This window comes from Diabrotica undecimpunctata, chromosome 3, assembly GCF_040954645.1.
Source record: "Diabrotica undecimpunctata isolate CICGRU chromosome 3, icDiaUnde3, whole genome shotgun sequence".
In the NCBI taxonomy this organism is placed as follows: domain Eukaryota; kingdom Metazoa; phylum Arthropoda; class Insecta; order Coleoptera; family Chrysomelidae; genus Diabrotica; species Diabrotica undecimpunctata.
The window spans coordinates 26,164,836-26,179,628 of record NC_092805.1 but is presented as its reverse complement, the minus strand read 5'-3'; the positions used below and the strand labels follow the sequence as shown (position 1 = coordinate 26,179,628).

At 34.9% G+C, this 14,793-nt stretch overlaps 1 protein-coding gene across 5 annotated transcripts in view; it reads right to left on the bottom strand.

The window, feature by feature from the left end:
* Positions 1 to 1,451: 1,451 nt before the first annotated feature.
* The window catches only part of LOC140436593 (homeobox protein cut-like), a 260,307-nt gene continuing 246,965 nt past the window's right edge, over positions 1,452 to 14,793 (bottom strand). For 3 of the 5 annotated variants that reach the window (XM_072525537.1, XM_072525540.1, XM_072525541.1), the window contains 4 exons: positions 5,524 to 5,875; positions 4,479 to 5,371; positions 3,933 to 4,348; positions 1,452 to 3,729 (listed from right to left, as the gene is read on the bottom strand). In XM_072525537.1, coding sequence (XP_072381638.1) covers positions 2,461 to 3,729; positions 3,933 to 4,348; positions 4,479 to 5,371; positions 5,524 to 5,875 — 2,930 coding nt within the window. In that variant the 3' untranslated portion in view covers positions 1,452 to 2,460. The remainder of the gene's footprint in view (positions 3,730 to 3,932; positions 4,349 to 4,478; positions 5,372 to 5,523; positions 5,876 to 14,793) is intronic. The other 2 variants (XM_072525539.1, XM_072525538.1) reach the window with 2 other exon arrangements.

The window sequence follows — 14,793 nt, the reverse complement described above, 5'->3', positions numbered from 1 at the left end:
GTGACAATCCTCGCCCTTATGCAGTCACGGCGACATTTAACACGCTGCATGTGAGAATTTAGATTAGATCGCGTCTTACAGTGAATGTTAATAGTTCTCCTTTTTCGGCCAAATAGTCAAAGATCGCATTTAAACTTGAGTGTAAGGGGGTCTCGTTTCCGGCCAAAGGGCCAACCGTTTGTGTATAATTAGTTCATTTATATTATTAGATTTATTATTGTTTATTTAATGTGTTCTCCTGCCTCTGTACGGATAGACGGTATTTGATTCCAGTAAAGATTGCTAATAATTCTTAGAACACAGGTGTTTTTTCCAATATTTCTTAATATCTCCATCAGCTTTTTGTGCTTTAGTGCATCGAACGCTTTATGGTAATCAATGAAGCTTGTATAAATATCGCAATTCACGTCTCTATATCGTTGAAATTGTATGCTAAAGAGAGCTTCTTTTATATCTACTGTATTCGAAAGATTGGATTCGACTAGCCACAAGGAAGAGATCAAGAAACCTCTACCAAAGTTCACTTTCATAGCACTTTCTGTCCACCAAGGATGAAGAACTCGTGCCATGGAAGACCTGATAATACCCTGGAAATTTGGGGAACACAGATCCAAAAAATACTAAATCGCTGGAAAGGAATATTCCACTTTGGAATACCAAAGATTGTATTCGACTAGCCACAAGGAAGAGATTAAGAAACCTCTACCAAAGTTCTTCAAGGACTGAAGTTTATGGAACATGATCTTTCATAGCACTTTCTGTCCACTTAGGATGAAGAACTAGTGCCATGGAAGACCTGATAATATCCTGGAAATTTGGGGAACACAGATTCAAAAAATACTAAATCTCTGGAAAGGACTGCAGCCCATTTCTTACAACGCATTAAAATACAACACAAGGCAATACATCATCATATGATGTATTGCCATTTTTATTTACGTTGTTTATTTCATCGGCTTTTCTATTTTGATAGGTTCAGTAGTTATTTATATCAGCAGATCCAACAGTTATCTGGCATCTACTGCTGCTTTTATGATTTTCTTATTGTAATTCTCTTGAACTGATTTAGTGTATTGAACATTTAAATTACATATCATACAATTATATTCTATTAACAAAAATATTTATCATGAGATTATCTTTTGTGTTATAGCATTAGTAAACTCGGAAAAAGTATTCTATATTTGTGAACAAAAATTTCCAGAAATCCCAGGATATTTGACCGCAACATCCCCTTTTATACCCCAACAGTCATGAAAACAATTTATTTTTTGAAAGATGTCAGTTTTAATCGTCCAAGATATTGAAATCTTCACCGAATAACATCTTTAAAACCTAACTTCAAGAATTTTAAGCTTATAAGAACTTAATTACTTAAAATATTGCATTTTTGGCCATTCGGTACTCTTAAAAAATGGAAAGCACAGTATATTCTCAATAATAATACAAAATAAAAAGTAATGTGTATATCACAAAATGTTCAAAACATTTTCTTTGCTTTTTAGCTCGAAAGCTAACTATATATAATAATAACGGTAACAGTCTTATGCAATAATAACTACTTAAATACAAACTAAAATAAAAAAAGAGAACGAACTTATGCCAATAAGTAAAATAGTTAAAAATTGGCAAGAACTTTTGTGCAGTGTAGAATGGTCTTTTGAACCTTTTGGCTTTGTGTTTACAAAAAAATAACGAAAAAGTATTATGTACAACAATACAAAATATATTCAAAAATGATTAGACAATGGCAAGTAACACTTTAACGGTCGGTTATACAATCAATTGTTGACCACAGTTAAATACCTACCACCATTACTTATAGAATACCGATATATCACTATCCAACATCATACATTCTATGTTGGTATTAGAATCAAACGATTTATATTTATTTTCTTTTTGTGATAGCATCAAATGAAATTATAGACAATAATCAGTTTGGACTGAAAACTGAAATAACTTTAACATCAAAATTCTTCATTAAAAAAAGATAACAAAACTGTCTATATGGAAGCTGTTTTGGCAATTGACAAATTTTCTCGTACTTTCTTTTCAACCGAAGGTAACTCAATATTGTAAAACTGACCGCAATAATTAAAAGATATTTATCTCTTTTACAAAAAGATAATAGCAATACTGCTCAGAATGATTAAGCAATCACATATTGTTCAAAAGCACATTCTGCGACACTTCACAAAAAGCCGATAGGCTTGCTGTTAACACTGAAAATTTTCAACAACATCCAGTATTTCCAACATGTCCATCGTAAATCACATTTCAATAAATATTTATAATAACCTTGGGGATAAATTTTCGTTTTTCGTGATTGCACTTTTTGTATATCATAACAAATCATCAACCTTTACATAGTTTCACTAGGAAGTCTCTTAGGTCGTCCATAAAACACCAACAACAACTAAAGAAAACATTACTGAGAGTTACTATATTGTCTATGGTTTAGTACTCCCACCTTTCTTCTTCGTTTTCTTGGTTAAGGTTCTTATTCTCACTGTCTTCTTCTGTTTTAATCTCACTCTCGTTGTAGTCGTCCTGTTCATCTTCTTTGGCTTCCGGTTTTACAGTTTGTTCGTGATTATTACTAATCGAAGAAGCGTCACTCTGGTCTTCTTCAAACCTGTCCATGACCGCTTGAGGCTCAACCCTGACAGTTTCTTCGGAGCTCCGTCTACCGTAATCATCTCCTGTTTGCATCACGCAGACACCGTTGATAATAACTTCATCTCCTGTATTAACTTTTTCCTTTTCTTCTTCCCAGTTGGGATTGACCCATTGAGGTGCAGCAGGCTTTCGTCTTGACGTTCTGCCTTGATTAGTAGGTAATTCTTTGGGCTCAGTTTTTACTTCTCCATGGAGACTACCACCAGACATATTCGAATCTTCCGACCCCACGTTGCTTTCAACGTCGTCGTCATCATCGTAGTCACCGGGTTCTCGTTTTAAAGAAGGCATAGAAAGATCTAAACCACTCATCTGCTCTTTAACGGCATTGTTCAGTGCGGATAGATCCATGTCTCCAGTGGGCAATAACCCCCGGCTGATCAAAGCCGCCAAATTAGCATTGGTGGCTAAGTAAGGGGGGTAAGGCAACGGAACTCCACTCAAGCCCATTCTTTCTTTCGAAAGCTCGATTAATCTTTGGTTCAAAAGTAGTCTAAATTGTACTGGATCAAATGACTGTTGACTACCAGTTTGATCTCTAGGAGGTAAGTCCGAAGGTAGTCCATGCGGAACTTGTTGTTTTAACCGCATCCTGTGATTGTGGAACCAATTCGTAATGGTTCTCGATGACAAACCAAGTTCAGTCGCTAGAAATTCGATAGTGTTAACATTGGGATATGGATCTAAATGGAAGGCCAACCGTAAAGCTTCTTTTTGTTCTTCACTGAACAGCACTCGCTGTTTTTTAGCTGACGGTGGGCCAGGACCTGGTGAGTTTGAGTGATAGAATTCTGAAGTATCGTTTGATGATGTATCACTACTGTTGTCATGAGCACCTGCTCCAGACGATCTTCGCCTCTTGTTGGCTTCTCGCCTCTCATTCTTTAGAGCTTGCAAACGATCCACGTTATGGGCGTCATTCAACCATAGCTGCATCCGAATAAAAGGTTCTCGCCCTTTTATGCTGAGCATATGCCATGGCTTTGGTTTGGACAGAAGTTCGCTGACGGAGCCTTGTGATAAACCCAAAACTGCTTCCCCAAATATCTGCAAGAAATAAAGAAAATTTAGAAGCTTATTTCAATATATACTCTTCATCTCAATGTCTCTCTCTCTCTCTCTCTCTCTCTCTCTCTCTCTCTCTCTCTCTTTCCTTAATCGATTCGTTATATTAATTGCTTTTTCATTTTCAGACTCTTACTATACTTTTATGATAACCTGTAGAAAGTAGTCTTAGTAGTTATTTTTACCTTTTGTCCAATGTTGTTAGCCAGTAGAGCCTCCTTGATCTTTGTAGTAATGACCTGAGTATCTAAGTCTTGTGTTAAAGCTGCCATTTCATATACGCTAGGCGAAATGTGTTGGTGCATACTTCTTAGTGATGCATGTTGTGGAACCATCGGAGAATGTGGAATACCATGTGGACTGTGATTAGCTTTCTTCATGAGATCTGGGTTTTGTAAACTGATGGCGTGATGTGGGGGTAATCCTGGAGGCGTAAGTAGCATCGGTGGTGGTGGTGGTTGTGGATTTACCCCTTGTGGTGGACCGAGTTGAAGAGAAGGTGGCAAGATGTTCTGTGATTCTTGCATTTTGTTCAACAAACCAGCAGCTTCTGAGAGCATCTTGTTCGTTGGAGGCATCGGCTTTCCTATTGATGTGCAAGCTGAAAATAAATAAAAACTATTATTGTAAATATGTGCAGAATGGAATAGAAACAATGATCTATTATGATCATTTAATATGTTTTTACTAACCATTATTTTATTTTTAGTAATTTTAAATAAATGACTTACCTCCACCATATCCTCCTGTCCTCATGAGCTTTTCTGGAGCAATCTTGTATTGACTGGCAACAAGTTTGTGGACGGCATTGTCGTCTTCAAGAAACATCTTCATTCTTATAAAAGGTTCTCTTCCTTTTTGGGTTAACATGTGCCAAGGTTTCGGTCTTGCCAGTAGGTCACTGACAGATCCTTGTGATAATCCTAACACGCTCTCTCCAAAGAGTCTTTGGCTAATAGAATACTGGCTTAATTGTTCCTTAACTTTCTTAACGATATCTTCAGTGTTAAGGTTGTTATAAAGGTCGAATTGTTGCTGAGTAATAGGGGGTAATACTGCTTTTAGGGGTCTGTTGTTGGAAGATGGATGATGCGGTGTAGTAGGTTGTGATATGAGGGAATTTGTGATGCTTGCCATTCGTTGCAACGGAGATGCTGCTGCTGATCCTGAAAAATCATCAGTAGGGGTCATTGGAGGTAAAATGGAATTTCCTAAGGGACTGGAAGCCGTGGATCCAGTATTAGGTTGGGTACCTGGTTCAATTTTCGGCCTGACTAGGCTAAAAGCTGATCCAGAATGTCGCGAAACGTGGTCGTCATCTTTTTCTTTATCGTCCATGCCTCCATTAACCATCTTCATCTTATCCTTTGGAATGGAAAGGTCTTGAACACCACCATTTGAATTTACATGTTGTTGCTGGTGCTGTTGTTGCTGGTGTTGTTGCTGCTGGTGATGGTGAGCTAGACTCTGCTGTTGAATGGCCAAGAGACTCAACTGCATTTGTGTAGGATTTTGACCATGATTCAGCTTAGCAAATTCTCGGTGGTACGCATCGAGAACCATTCGAAGATCTTCGGGAGTTCGTTCCATTGAGTTGCCACTATAGAGTTGAGGAAGGAAAAAACTGTATATTAGTTTAGCACTGTTCTAGTTTATAAATACTATAACGTTTATTAACAGAGTAGGTACGTATAATAATATGATTCTGATAGTATAATATGAAGTGCCTACTCTGTCAAATTGTATTATATACGGGGTTAAAAGGTTAATGCTTACCCAGGGAAAGGTCCGTCCCTTGGTCCTCTTAAATCTTCTATCCTCCTACCCATAAGTTTAGCCAACTCTTCCTGATAAATCCTGACCACCTTATCCTGTGAGATATCGTCGTTTTCGTATTTCTTCAGTCTCTTGTTCATACTGGAATCCCTTGAGAACGGACTACTGCATCCTTGAGGCGATTTGGAGTCCTCGTTGCTATGGCTGTCCTCTGGTGGTGGCTGCTTCATGTGTTGGTGAAAGTTCGGATCGTTTAAAATATGTACTAGTCTATCTTCTGGATGATCGTTATCAGGACGACCGTAAGGGGTCATACCGGGTTCGGATTTGACTCCTGTTGATGAAAAATGGTCTGTAATAATAACGGGGCTTTTAGTATGTCGCTGTTTTTAGTTTTGGTGAAAAAATGAGCATATTAGAGACCTTAAACTTATGTTCATAAAATAATTTATTTAAAGGGTACTAAAAAAAATGTTGACTGTACAACAAATTCTTAATTGTAGATAAAAATAATTTTTTAGAAAGGTGTAATATTATTTATGTAGTCATTTATTTTTGTTTACAAATACGAAGAGATCGTATAGGACTAACGCTCACGTGACACGGTAGATATGTCAGATTTAACTGCCAGATTGTTCCATTTGGTATTAGCACCAAAATAAAGTGTTTATCACGTGCAGTCATATAAATAATCTTTAATAAACAAAGCACATTGTGTATACTTTATATTTTTGTCTATGAATACATTATATTTGCCAAGAAATAAATATTACACTTTTATACGAAACAATATAATCATGACGATAATTAAATCACTTACATAATATCCTATATAAATGATTTCAGTGTGTTACCACTGTTGGCGTTGTGGTCAAAGAATATAACCATCAAATTAATCACAGATATTTACAAATAAATAAAATCCTCATCCGTTTATAGTAAACCACAAAAACAATTGAACACGTATGTCAGCGCCCATTAATCGGATTATCCAAGACCTAGTGCACATATTTTTACAGCCATTCAGGTTGTCATTCACATATCCTATCGCCGATTGAATTTTTTGCATCGTACACAACGAAAAAAACACACACTGTTGGACAAATTCTTAATGGATGTCAATCCGTTGTCATTACATGTCGTTCTCTACACTGGCGTAGGATATGTACGAAATTTTTGTTTGTATACACATTTTTGGGGAAAATATGTTTAATATTAGATAAATTTCTCTCTTCACAGTTTATCTTTGAAAATATAATATTCCAAGGTATTTTCCAAATGTGTATTGTGTTAATATATATATATATATATATATATACATATATATATATATATATATATATATATATATATATATATATATATAATATATTATTGTTTAGGATCTATTAAATTATCTTGTCTCTTAAACACCTTCTAAATTACATACCAAAGTATTGAGGGCATAAATGAAGAAAAAAGAACGCATAGAGAGATGTCGTTACAAAGATTTTCTATAATTACAGACTGCGCCATGTACATTTTGGAATTAAATAATATATTCTTAGAATAAACGTAAAAAACTCTAGCAGTGTGGCTGTCTGACAAGTATAATTCGAGATGGTGATGAATAATGTCAAATGAGTGACATTTTTCATCTGGCTTATCGAAAAATCGAGATCGATTCCGAGATTTGGAACAAATACCGCCAACTGTATAATATAAATGATCGAATAATGATAAATTACAAATGATATAGAATTTTATTAGATCATAGAGAATTCAGAATCACTATAAAAGCTTGCAAAACAGAACAGAACATACAAACAGAAATACAGTCACAGGAACTTTTGCCAATGTTGAATGAAACAACATTCAATTTGGGTCTACACAATCGAAATTTGGCATTGTACCAGCAAATTTATTATTGTCATTATGCAGAAAATCCTGCCAATATTGTTCATATGGTGGAGGAAGCTCTCTGATCTATCTCGAGCCAAACTTGCACAAAAACATAAACATATCTTTTGTCAAAGACGTCATATAGAAGAGAAACATCAAACATCATGACCAACTAAAAAATCACAATAACAATGTACTCCATCCATTTCTTAAACCAAACGTCAATGACTGAAGAGATGCTGGTCAACACAACGAAGATAACATCAGGCGATTGTTGATGTAAAGCTCTCTAGTCATTATATTAGCCTATAGGACGATATGTTTTTGATTGCAACTAAATTTTTGATTAAAAAAGCGATATTCTAATGTTTTGACTCCACCTTAGTCTTTCTTATTAGATTTAAGATCCGTAGTACCTGTTACACACTTAAAATTTAACTCTCTGAATCAGTTCATCCATCGCCGATGAGAATGAATCTTTCGTAATTATATTTATATTTTTTAATCAATTTTAAATATTCCACGATTTATAAACACCCTCTGTTGAAAAATAATGATCCGCCACTTTCGAATGTAACAGATCACTGTGGAAAGATCCTTTGTTTTCTAGTACTCTTTTAAACTCCAAGTAGCTATTATCGATGAGCAAAAACCTGGAAAGCTCATTATGCTTGGAGATATGAGATAGACAGTTATTTGAAACGCTTTTAATTTTATTCATTGATACCTGTCGTTGCAGTAATAGGCAATTATGGCGTTTTTGTCAAATGAATTCAAATGATTGGATCGATGGGATCATATAATGACAGTTTATATTAAATGATAAAAATTAAATCGAAAAAAGTTACGGTTTTTTCAATTTTAATTTGTTTAGAAACATATACAAGCATTTTTTGTATCTTTTTATGTATCTTTACTTCTCTATTTTTAGATTACAAGTAAAAAACAAATGCAAATAATGGAAATTAAAACAATTTGTTCTTGCAATATAAAGATATTTATGTTTTTTATTCTTTAGTCCGATTCAGAAGATCCAGAAGCATCATTAGACCAATAATATTTTATGATAATGACACACAGAAAACAAAAAGAGAAATCTAGAAATTTTCTAAATCTTAGTTAAAGAAAAATCCAAATCTGCTCCCACCCGTGGCAAAAGACGGACATATAATTAAATGGTCCACACAGATTTTCCGATGGACCGAGTCATTTCCGTTATAAGCAATCCACCACTTACTGACCAACGGTTTCGGGCTTGTGAGTTTTGTCCTGGGGTTTACAAATCAGCTATGAAGGTATATGAACCAAACATTTGGTCAACGGAATAAGGATGCAGGAGGCAAGGGAAAACCACTACATTAAATATCCCTATGGACATCCCTAGTAAAATTATCATGGTGGTAGAAACCAAAAACAGCGTTACTAATCATGGTCCTTCAAAGCTAAGATCCGGCAGTGGAGGCCTCCAGTTTGTTAATCAGCGAATTCATTATCAGAAGAACAGAGAAGAGAAGATAACACTGTCCAACACTAGCATTTAAGCATGGAATGTTCAGAGCATACGGATGACATTGTCGCCATAGTGAAAAATATTGAAGATTATTGAACTCCACAAATGATTACTTCCAAGCAATTAAAATTAAAATCCTGTAATGAATATGGGAGCATCAAAAAGAAATTACTTCGCAAAAAATAGTTCTTAAAATTAAGAGCCGTAAGCGACCAAAGACAGACAAAAATAATATTTGTGACATATAAAAAAATGCATAATATCGCAACAATTTATTTACTTTCGAGTCAACTTGAGTTTTCTACATCTACGTTTGCATGACCGTGATGAATGGTACAAAAATAAAAGTTCAGAACGACGATTAAATCATCAGCGTTTTATTGTTCCATTTCCATTTTCTAATTGTATCGCAACAAAAATAATAACCTAAATCTACTAATTTCAAAACGATTGTTTGATTTTCCCACGTATTGCAAAATTTAAACCTTTGACTGATTTATTATGTGTGTCATATAAATTTATATGTTTTCTGCACGTCACAGACGTATAATGCCGTGTTTTGTTCACTTTATCATAATTATTATTATGTATAAGATGTCTAATTAAGAATATAGCTATTAATGATGCATTGTATGTAGAGTAAAAAACGATTTATTTCTTAATTTTATGTGCTTATACTAGGAACAAGTATTGGTTGCTTGGGAAAACAGCCAGGGTCAAGGTTAGCAGGTGTTTAAATGTTTAAAATCATTATATAGTGTAGATTAAGTCTACGATATCAAAGCCTCTTTAATTGTAAAAATTGGAAACCATTTTGACTTATTTTCTTATAATTTGGCACTCTTGACTGTCAACTGTCATCCTATTAATAATGCGTTAACGAATACGTTAATCAAATCTTGTATCATCTTTCTTTCTTGTTTTTCGGCCCCGGATAAAATTGTGTATAGTTTCTCCTCCCAGTAACGGGCGACGTCGATGGCATTGTGGCTGGTATACCACAATTCTTCTAGAGTGCATCTACCAGGGCATAGTTTGCACTTCACTAGGTGTTCCATGTTCTGACTTTAACCACCTTCGCATAGTGAGTCCTGTGCGTCGATCCTATCCCACCTAATGCTATTTGTCTTGACAGGGACAACACCTGTTCTTATTCTGTTTTGTAACATCCATATTCTCTAGTCAAGGTGTGTAGAAACGTCTTTGACATCCAATCATTCCGCCGCCGGACCAAATCTCTCTTGTCTCAATTCTTTATAAATAAATCTATCTTCATGATAGAGAAGAAAATGGCAAAAGGTAGACCGGTCCATCTGGCCTTTGTTGATCTAAAGAAAGCATATGACTCAATACCTAGAGTCAAATTATGGGAAGCAATGAATGATCTCGGAATCCGACAAACACTAATAAAAGCAGTTAAAGCACTATACAAAGAAAACAAAGTAGCTATTAAATGTGGAAATAAAGCCTACAATCCATTTAAGACGACAAAAGGACTTCTACAAGGCTGTGCTACGTCCCCTACTCTGTTTAAAATATTCTTGGAAAAGACACTCAAACCATGGAGGAGAAAGTGCGAAGGAATGGGCATACCAGTAAGAGACGAATACCTATACACCTTAAGTTTTGCCGACGATCAAGTAGTCATCGCACAAGATGAAGAAGATCTCAGCTTTATGCTCAGAAAACTAGAAGAAGAATATAAAAACAACGGAATGGAAATAAACTTAGAGAAAACCGAATACCTAACAACAGAAAACAAGGATATGAGAAACCTAGAGATAGACGAGGGAAGACAAATAAATGGAACAGATAAATTCAAGTATTTAGGAACCATAATATCGAACCAGGGAACAACAGAAGAAGATATAAACAACAGACTGAGACAAACAAGAAACTGTATAAGACAACTAAACTCAGTGTTGTGGGATAAGAACATTACGATAAAGACAAAAAAGAGAATATATAACACCCTGACAAGAAGTATCCTGACATATGGGTCCGAAAACTGGACAATAAACAAGAGAAATAGAGGTAGAATAAGAGCAGTAGAAATGGAGTTCCTGAGGAGAAGCTGTAGACTTACAAAAAGAGACAGAATTGAAAACGCAGAGATTAAGCGGAAAATGGGAGTGCAATCAGACATAATCGACTATATAGAGGAGAAGAGACTATCCTGGTACGGCCACGTCAGAAGAGCGGACTGAGGACGCTGGATAAACAAAATCACAGAATGGAGCCCGATTGGAAGAAGAAAGAGAGGAAGACCTCGAAGGTCATTCAGAGATGAAATCGACGAGGCTATGGAGAAAAGAACCCTGCGAGATGGAGACTGGAATGACAGGGAAAATTGGAGAAAACGGTTGAGTGAAGGAAGACAGTGAAAACTGTGGAAATCCTTAGTAGTAGTAGTATCTATCTTCAGAAAGACGGTTTTAGATTTAATTTCAATGCAGGCGCTTCATCTGCCATCCGCTTATACGTATTTTAACCTTATCAGGTATCACAAGAGCTTCGTATGCAGAAACTCTGAGGACCTGAGAGCAAATCTATCTTCCTTTCGAAGTACTTCTATAAATTCGACCGGAAAAAAATCCGGATCCGATAAAAATTTAAATATTATAGCATATAATTTTCCTAAGCTTGTAATACTCAACCATGCCAAAAGCCATTTCATAATCGATCAGAAAACATAAAATTCAACGTTAATATCGCGACACTAAAATTTTCTAACTGAATTAAGCTCTTTTTATACCAAAATCATTTCAATCTATTATCATTCCATCTATTATCTATGATCCCGCTGGATATTATAAAAACAATTGAAAACGTCTATCAAAACCATAAGATGGAAGTCTGAATAGATGGACAACTTACGGAACCTATCGATACAGGCAATGGAATAAGACAGGGGAGTTCACTAAGCCCTATGCATATTAACTGTGAAATGAAATCAAGAACCTATAAGCCCAATATAAAACCTTTAATCAGTGTGTTTTGTCAGTGTTGAGTTATGAAGCAAAAACGTTGAATATGACAAGGACAACAGAGAAAAAGATCCGTGTGGCTCAAAGAGCGATGGAGCTTGCTATTTTGTGCGTTTCACTGCGAGACAAGATCCCAAACCGCCAGTGGACGACGAAGATCAGGAGTGACTGATGCTTTAGAGAGAATAGCAACACTGAAGTGGAACTAGGCAATTCACGTGGCTCGAATGGTAGATACCAGATGGAAAAAACGACGGAAAAACCTACCGAAGCTGAGGTCGTCCACCGACACGTGGGCTGACGATCTAAAACGTTGACATAGGAATTGGATGCAAGAGGCACAAGATCGAAATAGGTGGAAAATTGTGAGAGAGATCTATGTTCAGAGTAGAGAGAATGACGTTTGCATCAGAAACAAGACCTGACACAGTCAAAATATAGAGAATGCAGGAAACAGCAGAATTGAGAATACTCAGAAGAATTACAGGAAACATAATAAGAGACTGAATAAGAAGTAACGAGATCAGAACAAAATGTAATGTACGGGGTATAAATGAGTGGACAGTATGGAGAAAAAAAAACTGAACAATTACATCACAAAAAACACAAGAGCCATTAGATTAGAAAAGGACAAATCACCACGTGGTAGAAGAACTACCCACGTAGAACATAATATTCCCAAGAAAGGGAATATTATTATACCACTGATTTGCACTTGTCTTCCTGGTAGTTTTATGAAAATAAACTTCAATTAATTTAATATTCTTAGATATCTATAAATAGTATTAAATAAGTCATCTAATACAGAAAGAACTTTATTTATTTTTCGCAAGCGTTTTAACACCATCGTAAACATCATTCGGAACAGCAGGTTTTTTAGTTTTTGGACGATTTTTACTTGGCTTTCAGGTTGGCTAATAGGGTAGTTGCTGCTGAAGCGTATATATATTCTATCTATAAATATATTTTATTGCTTTTTATGGCTAGTTCGACAAATGAAGTGCCCAAACAAAAACCTTCACGACCTATTAGGACAGAAGGCATAAAAATGTTAATTTTGGGTATTTATTTGACAGTTAATTCCAACTAAGCGCCTATTGAAACTCATCAACTAATGCCACGGTAAGAAAAACTGAATATATTCGTCCCAACGTTATAACCAATATGAATCGTTACTTGTATAAAAAGTGTTCTTTGATTTCTCGGAAACAGCGGTATCTACATAATGATTCCGTGTCGGAACATAAAATATTTTTGATAATTTCTAATATGTCGGTAATTATAGCCGAATGTTTCAAAATAATAACTGAAGAAAAAACGAGTATCGCTTATAAGCCGAGACACAAGCACGCAATCCTTTTTAATGAGGCTAAATATATAAAATTAACAAAAAAAACTGATCAGTAGAATCATTATGAGACTTAAAAACTTGTTTAAATAATATTTTGATTGTACTGGAAATAAATTATTGGTGGTACCTAAGGGATTTAGATATCTCTAAATTTAAACATTTAATTGGGATATATGTGTTTGTTTTTGATATGAATTTTATGGTTTATGAAATTTACACAATATATGATAATATTATAATGTAATGGCGACAATTCAAAAGCAGATAGGAAATAAAAAACTGAGAAATGTTGCTTGCCACAATTGAAGGTAGTAAACTTTTGAACACTCCTGGCTAAATTCACTTGAAAAACAAAGAATTTGATGAATAAGATATTCTCTCATTATTTGCTAAAACAACGTACCATGGGTGGTACAATGTTGAGAAAAAATGAGGAGGAACATATTCAGAAAATGTTTAGAGGCAATCAAAGAGGAAATATTGTGATAGTGGTGTCAGACTCAGGACCAACTATAAGTGAAGAGGAAATAATAAAAACACCTGAACAACAGTAGGTGAAGGCAATATTTGAGTTGAAATTATTAAAATGAGAAACACCGTCCCAATAATAGAAAATTGATTTAAGAAGGAAAAAGACAGTTAAGATTTGATTTCACGTACAGTGCGTCTGTGTATCCGCCTTATACGTATTTCGCCCTAATAGGCTTCATCAGAGACGGATATTCACAGTCGCTCTGAACGTGAAAATAAATCTTTCCTGTGTTAGGAAGCAACTCTAATATGGCTTCGTATAGACGCAAATAGCGACATCTGATATTAAAATCCGTAAACTAATTTTCGAAACCAAATGATTTAAGAAGGTTTACAACTTGGGGCATACTACCAGACAAGGAGCTCAATATTTATTCCAATAACAAAAAAATGACAGTGTTGTGTTCTGTCCCCCTTACTGTTATTATATATTACAATATTATTTGAATGAATCTTTGGAGCAGGCTATCTAGATAAATGTATTATTAATTTAGGTTTCAACAGCTATGCAAATCTGATCCATCGCTTAGTATGCACAACTGCAAATTAGATCAGTTACTTCCTCAAAATGTAGTATTTTATAAAAATGAAGTTAAGAAACAAATAATTCTGGTATTAAAACTATAGTAACTAATTCAAAAGTCCCTTATGACCATTTCTATCTTAAATCTGCTTTACTCTTGTAAGATCATTATTAAAAGTATTACTTAATGCTATAAAAACATCCATTTATAGATTAATGAATTTTGGTAACGATGCAGATATATTTTTATAATTATCTCAATTACATAAAAAATGATCTACTACAGTCTTCGTCGGACCAGTCGAATTGTCAAACGGACTATAGCTTTTTTTGTAATAATCTTATTACGGTGTTTCGATATCATACCCAAGTGTAGGGCTCTTTTTTATTTTATAACAAAAAAATTTTGTAATAACGTACTCAAACGGTCGTTCTATACCTTATCGGGAAATAGTTCTGTTCAGAGATAATAAAATAAACAAAAATA